At 42.1% G+C, this 20,471-nt stretch overlaps 1 protein-coding gene across 2 annotated transcripts in view; it reads left to right on the top strand.

Moving 5' to 3' along the window:
- SRPK1 (SRSF protein kinase 1) overlaps window positions 1–19,777 on the top strand; it is a 48,964-nt gene extending 29,187 nt beyond the window's left edge. For both annotated transcript variants that reach the window (XM_090025100.1, XM_090025099.1), the window contains 10 exons: window positions 929–1,035; window positions 1,601–1,766; window positions 4,837–4,862; window positions 5,393–5,606; window positions 6,283–6,717; window positions 7,434–7,534; window positions 8,652–8,759; window positions 10,119–10,188; window positions 16,085–16,177; window positions 17,152–19,777. In XM_090025100.1, coding sequence (XP_089881226.1) covers window positions 929–1,035; window positions 1,601–1,766; window positions 4,837–4,862; window positions 5,393–5,606; window positions 6,283–6,717; window positions 7,434–7,534; window positions 8,652–8,759; window positions 10,119–10,188; window positions 16,085–16,177; window positions 17,152–17,336 — 1,505 coding nt within the window. In that variant the 3' untranslated portion in view covers window positions 17,337–19,777. The remainder of the gene's footprint in view (window positions 1–928; window positions 1,036–1,600; window positions 1,767–4,836; window positions 4,863–5,392; window positions 5,607–6,282; window positions 6,718–7,433; window positions 7,535–8,651; window positions 8,760–10,118; window positions 10,189–16,084; window positions 16,178–17,151) is intronic.
- Window positions 19,778–20,471: the final 694 nt, after the last annotated feature.

Raw genomic sequence — 20,471 nt, 5'->3', positions numbered from 1 at the left:
AGAAACTCTGTTGGGGTATTGAAAACCTGTAATACTGGGAACAGAGAAACCCTTGATTGTCACTGTATATTTGATGCTGGTGTCTTGGTTGTAGCCATGTTGATCTAAGGACATAAGCGGGCAAGGTTTGTTTTTACTCATTTTTTGACTACAGAAAAACAACAGCAATTTTTCTGTTGCAAATAACTCAGACCACAATAGGGCAGAATATCTTTAACACTATGGATTCCTGTTTGAAATCTCTGGGTTTATCATGTGAATTATATTAGCACTATTAGGCATACAAACAGGGTATGGCACCCCGCAGCACCCTCGAAAGGATCTCGAGGCCATGTCACCCTGGTTGAGAATCACTGAGCTAATATAAATGCAGTTAAAAAAAATAAGAAGTATGTCAATGGGGCAGTGATAAAGAAGCGGGGAGTGGGGAAAAATATTTTCTGCAAGTGGTTGGTGTCTTGAGATTTGTGTTGCTTAGAGCTGTGGAGAAATGGAGGTGTGATTTATTTATTTATTTGTTGCCTGGAGTAGGAGCCAAGATGCTTCTGGAACTCACATTTTCAGCTAGATATTGTGCTTAAGCAGTTCATGCATGGTCCATTGCATAAGTGGTCTCTTTCCAGAATCTGATACGGTTGCTGCTGTGTTACGGTTGCTGTTGCATAAAACCAACATCATCTTCAGTTATATTAAGGGTGCATATATTTGGTGGCAATGTTTGTTTGAGAGTGCTCACATCTACTTGCTGCTCCTAACACCTATTATAGCTACCTGTGTTGGGAGGGAAAGGGTGTCTGTAAGAACTGCCAGCTTAGGTGACAGAAGTAGCTCCTTGTATTGGATTTATTTTTTATTTTTAGCTCTGTTTTGAAAATGCTGGAGGCTCACTGGGTCAGAATGTCCCTATTTCTCCTTGACCTAATTACAGATATCTGTATGGTGTTTGAAGTTCTAGGACATCATCTTCTGAAGTGGATCATCAAGTCAAATTATCAGGGGCTTCCACTCCCCTGTGTCAAAAAAATCATCCAACAGGCACGTTTCAATTCAGTCTTCATTAATGCCCTCATTCCTCGAATTCCTTTGTGAGCAAAATGTTTCTTGTTAGATGCAGGAAAATGAGCCTTAAACTCGTATTGATGTGTGGCCCCACAAACAATTCAATTAAATGTAAGATTAGTCTTTTCTCTGAAGATATTAGCCCACAGGTATTTCAGCTATCACAGTTTGCATCCTGACTAGCTGAAGGTTTGCTTTGAACAGTGACTTTGTCAAGGAGAGGAAGGAGGGAAGCTCTAAAAGTTAAGTGAGCATTAGTGCTGTAGCAGTGATAGATCAAGCAGAGTGGGGAGGAGATGGAGCATTTAATTAACTACACTTGAAATTGCACACACACTTCCTCTTTAACTCCATAGTAACAGTATCCTAAATTGGTAGCAACATCCCAGGCTGGCCCTGGTGTTAAACTAAAGAAATTCTGTTCAGTAGGTATTTAAATACTCGTTAAACTCTGATACTGTTTTTCTCTTCATTTCTTCTCTTCTTGCTTGCCTGCTGCTTGCTTTTCTTGACTGTCCATGTCCTCCCCTCATATCTGCAGGTTCTGCAGGGCCTGGATTACTTGCACGCAAAATGTCGGATCATCCATACGGATATTAAACCTGAGAACATTCTTCTGTGTGTTAATGACCAGTACATTCGGAGGCTGGCTGCAGAAGCAACAGAGTGGCAGAGATCTGGGGCTCCCCCTCCATCTGGCTCTGCAGGTGCCTTTTCCACTGAAAACTGGTGTTGTCAAAAAAGCTTGTAACCAATTTCACAAGAGAAAATCCTCTAGTTCTTAGCATCGCTAAATAACAAAAAGCACTTCATATCTCTTCCATAAAGCCATTTCCCATACCAGCCACACATTCTTAGAAGAAGTTAGTTGGTTAAAACAAAGGGAGCGGATGGTATCACAGTCGCACTATCTTTATTACAGTGCCGTAAAAGTAGCCGGATGAAATGTTAGATTCAAAAGTGCTTGTAAAAATTAATGGTATGACACGTCTTGGATGCGTTCTAGACAGCTTACCTCCTAGAGTGCTGTAAAAATCTTTGTTATAAAACTGGTCTGTTTTGGCAGTCTCGTGAAAAGATGACTCAAGCGCCACCAATTCACTGACTTCACACCTGAGAGGAGATTAAGCCAATATAAATGGTTTCCCTGGTGCATTAACATTTTCTAAATGACAGTACAGACAAGGTTTCATTTATGCTTGGAATTCATATATATTCTCCACTCCCCCTGTCAGGATCTGCTTGTGTACCAGTATGTCTAGGAACTATTGCAATGTACAATTCAGTAAGGGGCTGTTGACTTCTAAGCTCTAGAACCAAAAGCAGTATAGTTGCACAAGTGTCATGGTGTGGCTGTACTGATTCTGGCACCAGAGCTGATATTTCTCCACTGTATTTTACTGCTGATACCTCCACACTGCTGCATTACATGCCATAGACATCTTTATATTTTCAAAGGGCCAACTTCTGGCTGAGAACCAGTAAGCTCAGCTAAATGTGGGTAGGCTAATGGCAGATTCTCTGAGTTTTGGCATTTGGACTTCAAGTATGTCTATTCCATCACTGACCGTCCAGGGAGGGACGCTTCAGCATGCTCTACCCATCCACTCCTGATCTTGTGCCTCTGACCCAATAATGCAGTGGTGAAACCTTTTTTTAGTGGCATCCCTCTGGTTGCCTTCAAGGATGCTAGTCAGAATTCTTAAGCAGCTTCAGAGGGTGCTCCCTGGAAAGCAGGGTGGAATCAAAAGCATCCCTCTTCAAACACACCAGGAGTGTCCTGTAGATGTATCTCAAGAGTCCTAGTTTGCATCTCTCTTTGCTGTGTATGCTTTACATCTTCTTTAAGTCAAACGGAAAATTCATGGTGGTCAGCAGAGGTCCCAGATGATTAGAAAAGGGCAAATATAGTGCCCGTCTTTAAGAAAGGGAAGGAGCAGGATCCAGGGAACTACAGACCAGTCAGCCTCATCTCAGTCCTTGGAAAAATCATGGAGCAAGTCCTCAAAGAGTCCATTTCTAAGCACTTGGAGAGGAGGTGGTGATTGATGAGGAACAGTCGGCATGAATTCACCAAGGGCAAGTCATGCCTGACCAACCTGATGGCCTATGACGAGATGACTGGCTCTGTGGATATGGCAAGAACAGTGGATGTGATATACCTTGACTTTAGCAAGACTTTCGATACGGTCTCGCATGACATTCTTGCATGCAAGCTAAAGAAGTATGGGTTGGATGAATGGACTATAAGCTGGATAGAAAACTGTTTGGATCGTTGAGCTCAAAGGATAGTAATCAATGGCTTGTCTAGCTGGTAGTTGGTTTCAAGTACAGTGCCCCAGGGGTCGGTCCTAGGTCTGGTTTTGTTCAGTATCTTCATCAACAACCTGGAAGATGAGATGGAGTGCACTCTCCAAGTTCGCAGATACCACCAAGCTCAGGGGGTAGGGAAGGGGGGTAGTAGATATATTGGAGAATAGGGTTAGGATTCAGAGAGACCTAGACAAATTGGAAGATTGAATAAAAAAAAAATCTCATGAGGTTCAAAAACAAGAAGTGTAAAAGTCTGCGCTTAGGATGGAACAATCCCATGCACAGGCTTGGGACTGACTGGCTAAGCAACAGCTCTGCAGAAAAGGATCTGGGGGTTGCAGTAAACAATAAGCGGAGTATAAGCCAACAGTGTGCCCTTGTTGCCAAGAAGACTTAACCGCATACTTGACTGCATTAGTAAGAGCATTGCCAGCAGATCAAGGGAAGTGATTCTTCTCTTCTGTTTGGCACTGTGAGGTCACATCTGGAATACTGTGTGCAGTTTTGGGCCTCCCACTACAGAAAGGATGTGGACAAATTGGAGAGAGTCCAGAAGCGACGAAAATGGTTAAGGGTTTGCAGCACATGACTTGTGTGGAGAGGCAGAGGGAACTCGGCTTATTTAAATCGTCTGGAGAAGAGAAGACGGGGTGGGGTGGGGGGGGCGAATTTAATAGCAGCCTTCAGCTCCCTGAGCAGTGGTTCCAAAAAGGATGGAGCTGGACTGTTTTCAGCAATGGTAGATGACAGAACAAGGAAGGAGCAATAGTCTGAAGTTGCAGCAAGCGAAGTTTAGGATGGGTATTAGGAAAAACTTTATCAGGAGGAGCGTAGTAAAGCACTAAAACAGGTTACCCAGAGAGGTTGTGGATTCTCCGTCCTTAGAGGTTTTTAAGACCCAGCTAGACAAAGTCCTGGCTCAGATGATCTAGTTGGGGATGGTCCTGCTTTGAGCAGGGGGTTGGACTAGATGACCTCCTGAGGTCCTTTCCAAACCTAATTTTTCTATGATTCTATGAAATAGTATAATAGGAGGCTTTGGTCTGGTCATCAATCAAATGTGTCTGCTGTGTCAGGCTTTCATTTGAAGTTTAACTAACAATTTCTGCATTGAGCTCTTTTGGGTGGATGTCTGCTGTTTGTTATTTTGAAAAATAATTTTTTCTCCAACCGTTAGGATTGGACGATACAATTAAGTTCATTATTACCAGTACGTATAGAACAAGCCACCGACATGTCTTATGCAAATGTATGTAGAGTGAGAAGGCAGTTGCGGTTTAGTGTTAGTGCAACTTTACATTTTAGCAGTACTTAGTATCCACAGAAAAACAGTATTGCTTTGTGGAAGAGGTTACTGGCTTCTAAAAAAAAATCAGCTTTTCTATTCAAGTTATAGGTTGCATTTATATTCCTGTACAAGTGTAATGCAAGCAACTAACTCATTTTTCTTCCCTTCCCTTTCAGTGAGTACTGCACCACAACCCAAACCAGTAAGTATAGCTGTGGACTGTTTATAACTGCTCGTATACAGCTTTTGTAAGATTGTTCTTTAGCATCGGGGGAATTCTGTTTTGGGAGCACAGCAGGGAGGACCAGAAGAACTTGAAACATTAACAAGTTCTTTCACTATATAAGCATTCATCAGCTGTGTTGGTACATTTTGGAGAGAGGTACTTGCATCTTTAAGGTATCACTGCAACCCAAGCTTTTTATGGTGTTTCTAGTGGGAATCCAAGGACTACACAGGCCGTAAAGACTGAACAACTTTTAATACCAAAAGATGGATCTTATAGGTCAGGATTGGGACCCACTGGAAGGCACTAGATAAAGGCTTGCACAGTGGTTGCATTTGCTTCGTTGATGGAAAAGGAACTCAGTCAGCAAAGCTGTCAGTCCAGGTTTCTTCACAGGCTCTAAAATAATTTGCTAAATTAAATCCCATCTGTTGCTTTGGGGGGCATTTAAAATAGAAAATACCAGGTCATCGCTTAAGAGGTTTGCCCCTTTCATTTCCTTGCAGGCTGACAAAATGTCAAAGAATAAGAAAAAGAAATTAAAAAAGAAACAGAAACGGCAAGCTGAACTACTAGAAAAGCGAATGCAGGAGATAGAGGAAATGGAGAAGGAAGCCAGCCCAGTTCAAACACAACCTACAGATCAGGAAGAAGCTCAGAATCCCCTTCACATCCTTCTGAAAGAGAGTCCACAAGATGAAGGGCTACCACATAAATCAGGTATGAATCCTGCATATTGCAGGGCCTTGCATCCAACTGTATGTACAGCAGCACAGTAGTATTTGTACAGCCAAGCTGGTAAAGTTGGAGTGGACAATTGTGGAGCATGTGGCAGTCAAGCTGGTAACCTTATGAAAACTGTGTAATATTCTTAAATTCTGTTGCAAAAACTTCCATTGAGTATGAGGGACCTGCAAAATATTGTGCTGGCATAAAATAAGCTAAAGCATGGATGTCAGACTTGCTTGGGGCCCCAGGCTGGGTCCAGACTCTGAGGTTTGTTACAGACCAAATTCAGCCTGGGACAGAGTCCAGAGCAGCAGGAACCTGGGTTTGGGGATAAGGGTTCTGGCAGCAGCAGGAGTCTGGGGGTGCAGCAAGAGTTTGGGAGCAGCTGCAGTAGTGAGCTAGGCTTGCTGCTGGTGGCTCTGGCTAGGAGGGCCAAACATCCCCATATTCTGTGGTAGATCACATCTGCCAACTTCTGATGGCCACTGGTAGTCCAGTGGGCCAGACAGAGGCTCTGCGAGCCGGATGCAACCCCTGGGTTATGTTTGACACCCCCAGGCTAAAGAAGTATGGCACTTGCCTTGCTTTGATTATTACTTGGTATATTTGTAGGTTTCTTTGTACTTTTATTAGCATTCTGATTTCTGTTTGTTTCTCCCTCTCCTAGATGAAAATCTTCAGGTGAAAGAGCAGACTATCCTAATGGATGGTGGCGTAGAAAAATGCATAATGGAAATCAATTGCAACGGTGTAGTGCAAACGACAGGCTTCTCGAACTCCAACAACCAAGGGCCTGAGCATCTTGAGGAAGATCTTCATAATGCCAATGACTGTGGCGAGGACCCTCTAGCGCAGGAGGAGAACAACTTCCATAGCTGTAGTTACAGCCAGCGTAATGGAGACTCTGAGGACAGACCACAAGAAACCATGGTGGACTCATGTGTACCTATAATTTCTGAGGTGCTAGATTCCATGGTGTGTCAGGCAACTTCAAGCGAAGAGCAATCATATAATGAGCAGGAGATTAGCCATTTGCAACAGCGTATCCAGGCAGAGCTACCCTCAGAGGATGAAAATGAAAATGGCTCATCTGTGAATAAAGGTATCAGAGGAGTCCTATACATGAGAAACCATTTCCTTTCCCTTGCTTGTGCCATGGAGCAGAATGTAGTATTAATGTTGGGGTCTCAGTTTACATAGTCAGACCTGATCCTGTCCGAGGCCACCATGGTGAGCCTTGTCCTGATAATTTCACCTTCACAGAATCTGCAGGTTTCATTTGACAGATAGTTATGCCTTTTTTTGTGATCAGGAGCGTATAAATTGCTACCATGTTCTCATCGAATTCGTTCTGTCCCTTCCTACTCTCTAAAAAGAATTAATTCTTTTTCAAGCATGTCTTAATTATTTTGGTCAGCTTATAAGTGGGAATGTTTCCCTTATAGTTGAAGTGTCTTTTTGTTAAAGTTTCTATACATAATGTCCAGGACCATCACTGGCTGGCAGAACATGTCTTGTAAAGGAAAAGTTAAGTACTAAATAGCCCACTACAAGGTTAAGAAACAAAACTAACTCTGTTGTGCCAAGTATTTGTAGTATTTACTCTAGTTATAAGCGTTACAATCTTAATATCTTGATGGTTTCTGTCACCTTATCAGAAACTGAAGTGGGTTTCTAATAATTAAACTTTGAGGAAGGGGAAAGTTCTGATCAGTGACCATCATGCATCCTATGTAGAACAAAGCATGTAGGGTTTGGAGAGCAAATGGTGGCACTGTCCATGTGGATTTAATCAGCTGTTGTGCATGTTGCCTTTAGGAAAATCCACTCCTGGGAATTTCCTCCTTAATCCTCTTGAACCCAAGAATGCCGATAAGCTTAAAGTGAAGATTGCTGACCTAGGAAATGCCTGCTGGGTGGTAAGTTTAAAACTTTTTAGGGTCAACAGACCAAAGCTTCTAATCTGTTCCCAGTTAGGGAGGATGTAGAAGGCACCATCTTCTTTTTTTTTTTTTTTTTTTTTTTTTTTTATATATATAAAAGATGAAAAATGCTTATTGCTCCTGTGCAGTTCTGCGAGTGGAAGAATCATGTTGTTATCCCTCCAGTGTTTGAAAGATCCTCTGCTGTTCCCTGTTGTAGCCAACCTTGTAGCTCATTAGCTTGACTGCTGGTTGCAGAAGACTGAATGTAAACAATTTTGTCCCTGCAAATCCTGTATGTACTGCAATATTCTGAAGCCAAATTGAAATCTTGAGTAGAAGACTGCCTATATAAATGCTTGTAAAAGACTGAAGGCTTGTAAAAGGCTGCTAAATACTTTGAAATGTCCCAAGTGTTCAGGGCCCTGTGTTTGACTTGCATCACTTAGTGAGGCAGTGTCCTAGTTGTGTTCATAGCTTTAGGTGCTTAAAGTAGATACAGAATCATTCTCTGGTAAGAGAGATGTAGAAATATGAATGTGGAGTTCCAGGGAACTAAAACCGGGTTTTATGATTACGTGTCTGCCTGGAGTTTAATGTAGGATATATAACGACACTCAGCCTGTGTTCACCAAAACGTTGCCATTTGCTTTAATTCTAAATTTTCCCGATGTGCTGTTGTCTGACCTCCTCCTTAATTCTCTAGCATTAATGTGCAAGCTCGTTATTTTGAAACGAGTCCAGCTAGTAAGCATGCTTTCTACAGTTCAGGCTATATGTTTCAGGTTTGTCAAATACTGACAGTTTCTATCAGAAATGAGCCTGCTTAACAATCACAAGTCGCTTGATAACGCTTGGCAGGTTAATTTTTAAAACGGACATCTTCCCTGCTGCTGCTTCTGAAGAAAAGTTTCTGCTAGGAAAACTGTCTGTAGTTAGATCATGTTAATTTTTACAGAATTTTTTTCCCTCATTTAAACACTTCCTTAGTCTTGTCTGTCAACTTCATCTGAGAGATGTCTCTGTTTTCATCACGGTTTTCGTCTTCACTTCAATAGCATCGTTTCCATTAAAGATCACTTGCATTTTAATAAAGACTTCTTTTCTCCTTTAGCACAAGCACTTCACTGAAGATATTCAGACAAGGCAATACCGATCCCTGGAGGTATTGATTGGATCTGGTTATAACACTCCTGCTGACATCTGGAGCACAGCTTGTATGGTGAGTTCAGTGAGCTTTCTGACTATACAGTTGATTCAGTATAAGGATAAGGAGGGAAGGAAAGTATTAACTTCCTGCTTGTTTTTAATCATCTCTCCAGTGGTTCTTAGTTTGTTTCAGACACAGATTGGGAGTTCTCTCTTGAAAGAGATCCATTAGTTTTTAAATTGTGTAGGTTTATAGCCAGGGGGCCCACGTGTTATACAGGATATTAAATTTTAATTATATGGCAGAAACCTCAGACTTGTGCATTATCGCTCTTTTAAATCTTCCCCATGCAGATTATGGTGTTTATCTTGATAAATATTTTACTCTCTCTCCAGACTTCAGATTTTCAGTATACTCAGTGTTCTTGTATTGATGCATAATGCATTAAGTATGTTGTTGAAAAGAAGCTGGAACTGAAACTTGGTAAGAGGAATTTTGTCCTCTTTGCCTTTGAGAGACCTTGAGAACCAGTTTGGAACTGTAGAATGAGCATATCATAAGAAGTGTTGCTGTTAAATCAGCTAGCAGCTGGACATTTAGATATTGTGATGTACCAGAGTAGCACTCAGTTTTAGTCTGGCAGGCCTGTTCGGGGATCTCTGCAGACTCCTGAAATAAAACAAGTTTAAGCTGAGTCACTTTTGGAAGATTTCTTGGCAACCTTAGCGCTGGGTATTAAATAATAAATAAAACACTTGGTATATGGGCACATGAGCAAATTTATCACTGTGTAAGTTGGTATGTGAACTTGGTGCGTCATCTACTCCATGATAACTGTGTATGTGCATGCCTCCTGTGGTAAATATGAGGTTGTTTCGGTAGTTGTGAAGGTTCAGTAATTGTGAAGTCTTAGGGGTACAAAGACCTTGTGAACAGCTGCCTAAATATAAGCTCTTGACATACAAGTGCCATTTAGCACTGACGTGTTGACATGTGAAAGTGTCATGTGTCAACTTCATTCAGAATCAATCAAAAATGCTTTTGAATCTAGAAAGAGATTCAGAGAGAAGCTGTCTAGAAAATTTGACGAGCTTCTGAAACCTGCTTTTTTGGAGGAAGCTTAATAAAAGAAAGCCCACCTTTTTAGTCCAAGTATCTTGCATGCTTGTGATGCTTTTAAATATGAGATCTGGTCTGGGTCAAGTGTGTGGATCCTAAATTTTGCACTCTGTTTTAATGATTTTGATTTTTAGTTCATAGATTCTCCACTTTGCTATGATTCGGACACTGATGCTGATGGAGATATTTCTATAAGGTGCAGCATTGTGTTGCACTTTACAGTGTATATGTTGGGTTTAATTCGGTGGAAAACCTAGAACAATCCAGTTAGAGGTGCCTAATGTGATTTAACACTACTTTTTTGTTGTTTAGGCCTTTGAATTGGCTACAGGAGACTACCTATTTGAGCCTCACTCTGGAGAAGACTACTCTCGGGATGAAGGTGTGTCTTTCATTTAAAAAAAAAAAAAAAGAGAGAGAGAGCAATAAATTGAGGGATTGTCCAGAGACAAAGAGCTGCTTCTTGGAAGACACTGAAGCACAGATGTTTTGTATAAGTAAACAGGCCCCAAGTTAGTAAAATTAGGAAACATCCATGCTGTTGAAGCTTTACTGTGAAATGCTGATCTGTAAAAATTTAGTTTTTGTTTGATACCAAATTAACCTTCTCTTTACTGCTGCTTCTGCCATTTCTCATCTTACGATTCAATCTGAGTATACCCCTCAGCCTTTGTTGTCCTTCTTGTTTCTTGTAGATTCTGTAACCAGTCCCTGATTTTTACGGGTTTGTATTCCAAAGGCCTTTAAACCAGAACATGTAATCTCCATAGTGCACATGGTTAGACATCTGATCATACAAACAAAAGTGACACTGAACAGTTTTATAATATGCCTTCCTTTTATTCGGTATTTGTTTCCTTATAAACCTGAAAAGGCTTTCCTTTGTAAAACAAGTACTTTTATCCTCACTTTACAGATAAGGAAATTGAGGCACGGATGGGACCTGACTCTTCAACGTGACAAAATAGTCTGGGGCGGGCTGGGAATATATTACTGGTCTCCTCTGAGTCCTAGTGCTCTGAGCAAACCTGATCTCAGAAAGAGACCAGTAAAATGGCCACCTCTAAATACCAGAAACATGTTATAGCAGCAAGTGAATTTTGTATATAAATATGCAGTGTAATGAACACTTTCACTGTTGCCCTACCTGACTACAGCTTTTCATAGTGACGCCTTTATCTGCCTTTTAAAATGAGCAGGAGGAAATGAATAGATTTGATGGTAATGAGTTATAACTGCAATCTGTGCAAGTCGGTACTCTGAATTTGATGTTGGCGGCTTAAGACTTTGTTCAGAATAAAATGATTTCTTTTAACCACTGCTTTATTTAGTGAGACATCAGCACTAGCAACAGTAATTCACAGATGGTGTCTCTGACAGCCTTTGACTGTGCCTCAAGTCTCAAACAGAAATTACATAAGCAATACAATTATCTAACCATTCATTCTGTTGCCCATTAGCCTAAATATAGAGGTACCAGAACTGTTCTCTTTCCAATTACTAGTGAATACAGCTATTGTGCATGTCCAGAATATGATGAAACCAGCAACAGAGAACTGAAAATCCAGAGACTGCACTCTCTCTAAAGGCAAATTTTACCTGTGGCTTTCTGGATCATGACATTTAAGGAGTTGGGTCCATAATTGCAACATGTCTAATATGTAGCTATTAAGTCTGTTGCATATACAGAAAAATAGTGTACCTTTGATGGTGTGTGGCTCCCACAAATTTTAACAAGTTACATTCCTCATACAGTCCCTATTTTGTCACTTTAGAACCCTTGTTCTGATCAAGTAGCTGAAAAATCACATTCAGCCTAATGAGTAAACCTCATTTAACATCTTCATAGGAACTTGATTTTGTGTTTTTATGCTTGTTGGTGTGGTCCATATGCATCTGGAGCAGAGGCTTATTGTTGCACCAGTAAAATTCCTTTGACACTGCTGTGAGTGTCACACATGGTCTGCAAGTGGGCAAGCACCATCTCATCTTGTTGCATTGTTTCAGCACAGAATGGATGCATGTAAACCCTCCTGTCGTAGGAATGTCTGAGCACTCAGTGCAAAATGCCAAGTCTGCTTCAGCACCTAAAACTTTCCCAATATTCAGGGTCCGAGCAGCCCCTCAAAAGCATTGATTGTAGTGCTCACGTTGAGGAGGCTTGGCCTTACAAGTATCTTGCCATATCATTCCTTCCTTCCACCCCTGGCTGCAGCAGTTTAGGTGAGATAGTGATCTTCAGAAGCAGGAATTGCTGTACTTGTTATATAAAATACAGCATGTGAATCCTAACCACCACCATGTGCTAAAGAAAGTCAGATTGTTTACTGAATAGATAAAAACATGGATCAAAAGGCATTGAAAACTAAAAGGCATGCATGCTTATGCATTCCATGAGATTTGGACCAAAGTGTTAGTATAATTAGCAAGCTATTCTCTCTCTAGAAGCCGTTGAAAGCTCCACAGAGAATACCCTAGTCACTATTGCATATATTTTTGCATGGTTAAAACTGGAGAAATAATTACCTAATAAAAATAAATTAATTGTTGATGCCGGGAACTTTTACACACTTACGCATTTTTTAAGCCTAAGCAATTCAATATTCATCTGAAACAGTGATGTGTACAGCTCTTGATATGGGAACACTCAGTAAGGTCGAAGTGACTCAGCTAGGTGGGTAAAATCAGGAGTTGAGTGCCTTTGGACTGCAGCAATATCACTAAAGTCGCATTGCCCCGGAATGGCAGCAGGGTTTATGTGCTTCTTGACTTCTGTCTTGGTTGATTCATCTTAACTTTTCCAAGTTAAGGATGTACGGGAATGCCTGATTGCCAAAAAGGCAGCATACAACGGGTGGAAGGGAGTGCTATCTCCAAAGAGGAGTATACCTCTGCTCGGGCCTGTAAGGGGGCTGTCAGGAAAGCTAAGGTGGACATAGAGCTAAGACTTGCGTCCAAAATCAAAGATAATAAAAAGTCCTTTTTCAAATAAATAGGGAGGATGAAGAAAGAACCAGGAAATGAGGGGCCCCTGGCAGGATCCTCTGGGCAACCTGTTGGTTGCGCCAGAGAAGAAAGCAGACCTCTTTGACCAATTCTTCACCTCCGTTTTCTTGGGCAGGGACCGGGACTTCCCCACCGTGATGCAAGACGGACTCAAGGGGAACGCCTCCAGACCTCAGGTTGGGGAGGACTGGGTTAGAGAGCTTCTGGAGGGTCTGGACGTGTTCAAATCAGCGGATCCAGATGCTCCCTCCCCAGGGTGTTGAGGGAGCTAGCAGGGGTTATTGCAGGGCCCTTGGCATGGCTTTATGAGCGCTCGTGGTGCTTGGGCCAGGTGCCAGATGATTGGGAGATAGCCAACGTGGTCGCCATCTTTAAAAAAGGGAGGAGGGAGGACCCGGGCATCTATAGGCCTGTCAGTCTTACCTCAATCCTAGGGAAACTCTTTGAGAAGATCATCATGGAGTACATCTGTGATGAGCCGGCCTCAGAGGTGATGCTGAAGGGCAACCAGCATGGTTTCATTAGGGGCAGGTCATGTCAGACCAACCTGATTGCCTTTTATGATCAGGTTGCAAAGGCATTGGATGCAGGTGTTGCTGTGGATGTAGTCTTTCTGGACTTCAGCAAGGCCTTTGACACTGTCTCTCACCCCATCCTCATTAAAAAAAATTGGGTGACTGTGGCATTGATGCCTACACAGTCAGATGGATTGCAGATTGGCTGAAGGGTCGTACTCAGAGGGTGGTGCTGGATGGGTCATATTCGACCTGGAGAGAGGTGGGCAGCGGAGTCCCCCAGGGCTCAGTCCTTGGGCCCGCGCTGTTCAATTTCTTTATCAGCGATTTGGACGATGGGCTGAAAAGCAACCTGTTTAAATTCGCTGATGATACCAAAATTTGGGGTGAGGTGAGCACGTTAGTAGGGAGGGAAAGATTGCAGCAAGACTCGGATAGGTTACAGGGGTGGGCTAACAAAAACAGGATGTGTTTCAATACTGACAAGTGCAAGGTGCTACACTTGGGGAGTAGTAACCAGCAGCACACTTATAAAATGGGAAACTCCCTTCTTGAGAGCATGGAGGCAAAAAGGGATCTTGGAGCCAATAATGACTCCAAGATGAACATGGGCCGACAATGTGAGGTCACGGTTGGCAGGGCTAACCGGACCTTGTGCATCCACCGGTGCATCTCAAGTAGGGCCAGGGAGGTAATCCTCCCCCTCTACGCGACACTGGTCAGGCCACAGCGGGAGTACTGCGTCCAGTTCTGGGCGCCACACTTCAAGAGGGATGTGGACAACATGGAGAGGGTCCAGAGGAGGCCACTCGCATGATCAGGGGGCAGCAGGGCAGACCCTACAGTGAGAGACTGCGGGACCTGAACCTGTTCAGCCTTCACAAGAGAAGGCTGAGGGGGGGGACCTGGTGACCATTTATAAACTCACTAGGGGGGACCAGGAGGGTTTGGGAGAGACCTTGTTTCCCCAAGCGCCCCCTGGCATAGCAAGGAATAATGGCCATAAGTTGTTGGAGAGGAGGTTTAGATTAGACATCCGTAAGAACTACTTCACTGTCAGGGCGTCTAGGATCTGGAACCAACTTCCAAGGGAAGAGGTGGTGGCTCCCACCCTGGGGGTCTTTAAGAGGAGGCTTGATGCCTACCTGGCTGGGATCATTTGAGCCCAGTTTTTTCTCCTGCCCAGGCAGGGGGTTGGACTTGAAGATCTACAACGTCCTTTCCGACCCGACTTCTGTGATCCTGTGAAGTGTTCCTGTGTTAGACATAGCTTTATAGAATGTAGCTGGCAAACCTGGCTGCCTCTTCAGCTAACTCTAAAAAAATTCTTGGTGTAAAAATCCAAAAACTATTGAAAGCTGAAATTCATGGAGAACACACAATGTAACACCCTTTCTTAATACTCTGCTTATCCAAAATGCTATTCTGACATTGGCTGTATTTTTGCATCATGACCATGGCTAAACAAGCTAGTGGGTGAGCTCCCTATTAGACCCTATGAAACTAGTTTGGATTATAACTTTTGCCATCTTCTAGAAATTAAATTGAACATTTTTAGGTTCCCAAAATTTTCCGGCCAGCAGACCACTGTCAGTCCTCAATTTTTTATTTTGTTGTGTGTGGACTATGAGATTCCCTTATTAATTATTCAGTCAGAGGGAATGGTCACTTCAGTCTGCAGACTCCTGACCAGTGAGCACAGTTTTGGAACCACTGAGTAGGGCTTTGTGTTTTTGGAAGACTTTGTGGGCAAACGGAAAGCTAATAAAATCAAAGTGTGTATTAGTGTAGTGCTTGAGGTCCCCAGAAGAGATCAGAACTTCATTGAGCTAGGCACTTTATTCCTGCCCTGATGAATTTATACCATATACAAAAAGGATGCGAGTGGAAGTGGAAGCAAAAATGAGGTGATTTATCCAAATGAGACCAAACCAATTGATTATCCTGAGTCCTGGCATATAGTACCTTATCCACTAGACTGCACTGCCTTGTTGCAAATCTGAAACAATTCAGTTTTGGAAGGTATTTAAAATGTTTCATCCCTGTTTAACTTGGACCTCAAAGACCTTCGATGCAAATTTCTTAATTAACATTTCAGCTGCTCACATGAGGATTGAGTGCTTCCAGTCTGGTACTCAGCAGAGTTGTCCAGTAATACAAGCTCAGATTTGATATTCCTTTAAAAACTTTGCCTTTTTTTTCTTTTGTACCTCATACAGTTAAAGCCAAGTTAGAAAGCAGGTTGCCTTTTAAACCCATTGTCTTCTTAAATATTGTCTAAATAAAGCTGGAAAAAAGTTGTATTTCCTTTATCCCGCTTTATCCCATCTTTGTCCCTTTTATTGCCTCCTCTTCTCCCGCTGTAGCCCACATTGTGCATATTGTAGAACTGTCAAGCAGAATGCCAAGGTACCTTGCCCCTCTATGGGAGATAATTGCAGGAATTAATATTTCCATGACACCATTCTTCCCAGGTACCAGGATGTGGACAGCATCCACATCTCGGAGGAAAGCAGAGTTTCTCAGGGCCCTGAATCCTTAGATAGTGGGGAAAGAGTCTTTGGATCCTCAGAAGGAGAAATCAGATGCTGGTCATCCACTCCCTTCCATTTAGCAATGAGAGAGAAAAGATTTCCAACTGGAGTTTTGCATGCTGCTTGCTCCATCAATGTCCAGAGCTTCTGCTGCATATGGAGTGCCTCATATTGATACCTGTTGTATGTTTCTGTTCTTTCTTAAATGTTTTGAAAAATGCAGATCACATTGCATTGATTATAGAACTTCTGGGGAAAATACCTCGCAAGCTCATTCTGGCAGGAAAATATTCTAAGGAGTTTTTCACCAAAAAAGGTAAAGCTAATCTTTTCTCCCCCACCCCAGCAGTATTCGAATACATAGTACTGGAATGTCATAGTAATTGTAGGCCCCAGCAAAGTAGTATCCTAAAGTTATCTTCCTGGAACAGTAGGGACTGTCTCAAAGTAAAGATGCATTGATATACACGTGTTCTTATCTAGCAACTGAGAACGTTCTAGTGCTCCACATCCAATATAGACTGACTAAACAGATTGCAGGGGATTGTTGTAAAGAGCTCCTTGAATGATCTTTTGGCATTAAACAGCTGGTGTTTTATCATATGATGGCTGTAATTTGTTTCTGAATTTCTTCATGTGTACAGCTCTGGTGTACCAATCTAAATCTATCTGGAGAAGTAGTTCCCTGCAGTAATAAAAACTGAAAGATGCTGTTTTAAACCTTAAACATTATTCTTCTGTAGATTTAAAAAGATGTACGGCCTTGTTTGGGAAAGTGACAACTCTGCAGAGAAAGCTGGCAGGGAACTGGCAGAGTTGTATTGCAGCCAGGCCCAAAATCTCTTTATGAGAGCTTATGGTATAATAAGGGTCTTGTAAACACTGTAGAGTAAAATACATTGGGTTTATCTGAACAAGAGCCAGAAGAGTGAAGGTTTCCTGTGCCATTGAATTTACCGGCCTGAACAGGAGATATCTGGCTGCTACTTGTAGAGCCTATTTTCTCAGCCGGAGTCTGAGTACCTGACTTTGTTGCATTAAATCGTAAAGTTTAGTAAGTAATCAAGTTGTATCCAAGCCTTTGGGCAGAAGTAGGAAGAGAAGACATGAGACTTTCTTGGAAACACTTTTTTTTAAGGCCAGTTTACAAGAGCAGATTTAAAGAGTGAAATTTTGAGACAAAAAGGTTAAGATTCTCCTGTCCAAGGCAACATTGTCCAGATCTCTCCCCTGTTTGATTAGATGAACAACTGCCGTTGGTGACTTTAATCTATCTGTCTTGGTTTTCAGGTGATCTGAAGCACATCACCAAACTGAAGCCCTGGGGCCTTTTTGAAGTCCTTGTGGAGAAATACGAGTGGCCTCAAGATGAGGCGGCTGCATTCACAGACTTCTTATTACCTATGTTGGAGCTGGTTCCAGAGAAACGGGCCACAGCAGGAGAGTGTCTCAGGCACCCTTGGCTTAACTCCTAGAGGCTTCAACACAGTACCACAGCCCTACTCTCTGGTTTACAGCGTAGCATACATACATCCAGCTGCCCCTTCCTAGATCCATTTTTTTCATGTTCATTTTCAGTGTGAAGCTCTTCCTTCAAGGCTTCCAAGATTTTAGATAAATCTAACCTGTTCAATTGAATTTGCTTATTTGACTCAGTGGGGACTCTCTTAGCCAATGGGCACCATCACCTGATTTTTGCCTTGATTGGGCTTTGCCAAAGACTAATTGACCGACTGGAACATGAAGTTGCCCCTGAGTCTGTTCACTGTTAACGTGCTATATCCTGTAAGTGTGAGCTGATCTGCACTGGAATATACTCCTTTCACTAAGTTACAGCAATCTTTTGTTTTGTCAGAGGGATGTGAAAACCTGCGACTCCCTCCTTAGCTCACTGACTCGGGAGTTAATTTTTCCACTGCACATCTAGTAGCTAGTGGCAGCATAAATAGCAGATGATACTAAGGTGTTTAACTTCATGTGGAGCAAAGAACTAGGAATCCTCCATCCTTTCCTAGGTGCCTGTTCCATTCCTTGGGTAATTTCATACATTCTTTCCAGTCAAATAATTTTCTTTAGTTTTAGCCACTTTTTTTGTTTTTGTTTTTGAAACAAGCTGTATTCAGAAACCTAGTTTTTTAGTACTATTTTTTTTCCCTAGTGTTCAGATTAGTTTCTGAATTCAGTGAAACCTGCTCTGCTCTCTTGAATGCCTGAGCCTTTTGGACTAAAACTTGACAAGGGAAATAAAAGCAAAAGCTGGAACAGATAAACGCACAATCTTCATAGTACAGATGTGTACACCCTTTGGCTGCAGAGAAGTAGCCATGCTTCAGGCATTTCGTCCTAGACGTTTGAGTGAGCTGTGAGCCCCCCACTCCCCACCCCCCACTGGCACTTCCTTTGCCTTGCTTAAGGTTGCCATTGCATCAGTAAGCAGTTGGCTTTCACTCTAGAAAGATGGAACGTACTCTTGCTCTTATTTTGACTACTCACTTCTGAAGAGAGGGTGGTGGCATCTGTGTGTTACAGCCACATTATCCTTTGACTTTGAAACACCGCACTTGTAAAGATTTCTACTCTGTTAACCTGCCTCAGGTGTTAGCCTTTATAAGTAACAGCCCTGAATGGGATTGCCTTTTATTTTCTGAGGCATTTGGGTACGTGGGCATTAACACAAGGACAGCTGAACTAGACGGGAGAAGAGTGTTTTGGCCTTTTCCCTGTAAATGCAGGGTCAGCTGATGCTTCCTAGAATCACACCAAATAAGGTTGCTCAGTAGAATACAGTATAAGCTTTTAAACTTCCCCGAGGGGATTGGACGTAACTGAAGTTTGTGGGTTTATTTTAATTAAAAGTTAAAGAATTGTAGCATTTGCTAGTTTTATGATGGTCTCTCCTAGACTTGCCCAGGCTATTACAGATTCATTGCATCCTACTCTAAAGCAAGGTTTGGCAGTGTTGGAACCCCTCACCATGGACCAAACAGGCCTTTGGGATCATGAAGCTCTCAGAGGATAGAAGCTGCTGCACGACTCTGGACCTCACAGAAGGCCAAGCAGGCACTATTTGAGATATGATACCAAAGCTGCCAGTGAGACTGTTACATGTAACTTTCTGTGTGTGTTTGACATCTCAGTCCATAACAATCTTTCATCCACAAAACTGGTGCCATTACTTAATCCACGTCAAAAGTTGTTTGTCCTGTCTAATAACGCCTGACTGGGCCACTAATGAAATCCATGCTGCATGTCCATTTAGGGATTCTTAGGTCAGATTCTCTATGCATCTTGTCCAATGTTAAAGGAGAGAAACATACCAAAATAGTAAATCTGCTGAATGATATTTCCAGCCACCTGGAATTCTTACTCTGATTCCAAGCATCATTCTTGCATCTGTTGCAAGGGGATTACAGACAGGATTGGATTACTAGAACAATTACCTTCTCTTTAAATACTGTGAAGTCTTATTGGCAGGGTTAATGGAACTTCTGCTGGAATTGCTAGAGCTCATCAAGCCCTGTGCACTTCAGCAACCTGGCTGACCTAAAAGAATGACATGCTCATAGCAGGGGCAGGGAGGGGGGCTGCAGACTTGTTTTTGAGATCTGTTTTCCACCCCCCCCCCATCTCCCCGATCAGAAGAGACCTTTATCCTCTGCTAGTAGTAAAAGAGCCAGCTTGTGGGTTGAAGACATGCAGAAGCAGCTGTCAGGATTCGGTCTTGTACCTTGTGTGCTTGCTCACTTGAGGTTCATGACTTTTCAAATGGCCATAAAGTGCTCACTAAAGGATTTGTATTTGCTGTGTCAGTCTAAAACCTGAAGGAAAATACATTTTTATTCTTTCTACTTGGACGCATTGTCTTTTTTTCTTTGTAAATGCAGTACAATAAACAGAATATTTAATAACCCATACATATTCCTGATATGTTGGCTCTGAATGAACAAAATTGGAGGGAGTATCCGTCTGGTGGTGGTTGTAGCTTGCAGCAGTAGGAAATGGGGTTCAGTCAGTATTTAGTAGTGTTAAGACCCTGGAAATCTGCCAAAGCATGTGATTGAGTATATATAGCTATCATAAAACTGTTTGCAAAAATCTTAACTTTTTCAGAAGAAATAAGAAAACTTTTCTATAGTGAGTTTTCCCTCCAATTTGCCATTTTGTTGCTATATTTCTTCTGTCTGCCTTCCTGAAGTGGGGAATCTTAATTAAGCTTTTCAAAAAGGCTTTATTGTAACAGAAGCAACATGTGGAAGTTCAGTGTGCACCATTGCTAAGAATTGCCCTGATTTCTAGTCACAAGAACAATCCAGTCCAAAGGAAAGTAGATATTAATGCATATCAATTTTGGATGTCAATCTGGTAGGACTGTTTGACATTTCAAAACCAAAAGAAATGTGCGGCCTCTTCAGGTTATATAGGAGAATTATACTGAAGACTCTGGCAGGTAGGTGATCAGTATGATGTGAATTGATGGTTCAATGAAATTAATTGAGTCCGGTGATCCACTGAGTGTGAATGAGCTGACTTTGATTGACGCCATCTGTTCTAGTGAAAATCAAGTGAATTGTCTGCTGTGTCATGCTGGAGGCAGGCAGATTTGTGCCAGA

Source organism: Crocodylus siamensis, chromosome 13 (genome assembly GCF_052110815.1).
Source record: "Crocodylus siamensis isolate JL-2025a chromosome 13, ASM5211081v1, whole genome shotgun sequence".
NCBI lineage: Eukaryota > Metazoa > Chordata > Crocodylia > Crocodylidae > Crocodylus > Crocodylus siamensis.
This window is presented reverse-complemented; position numbering and strand designations above follow the sequence as displayed.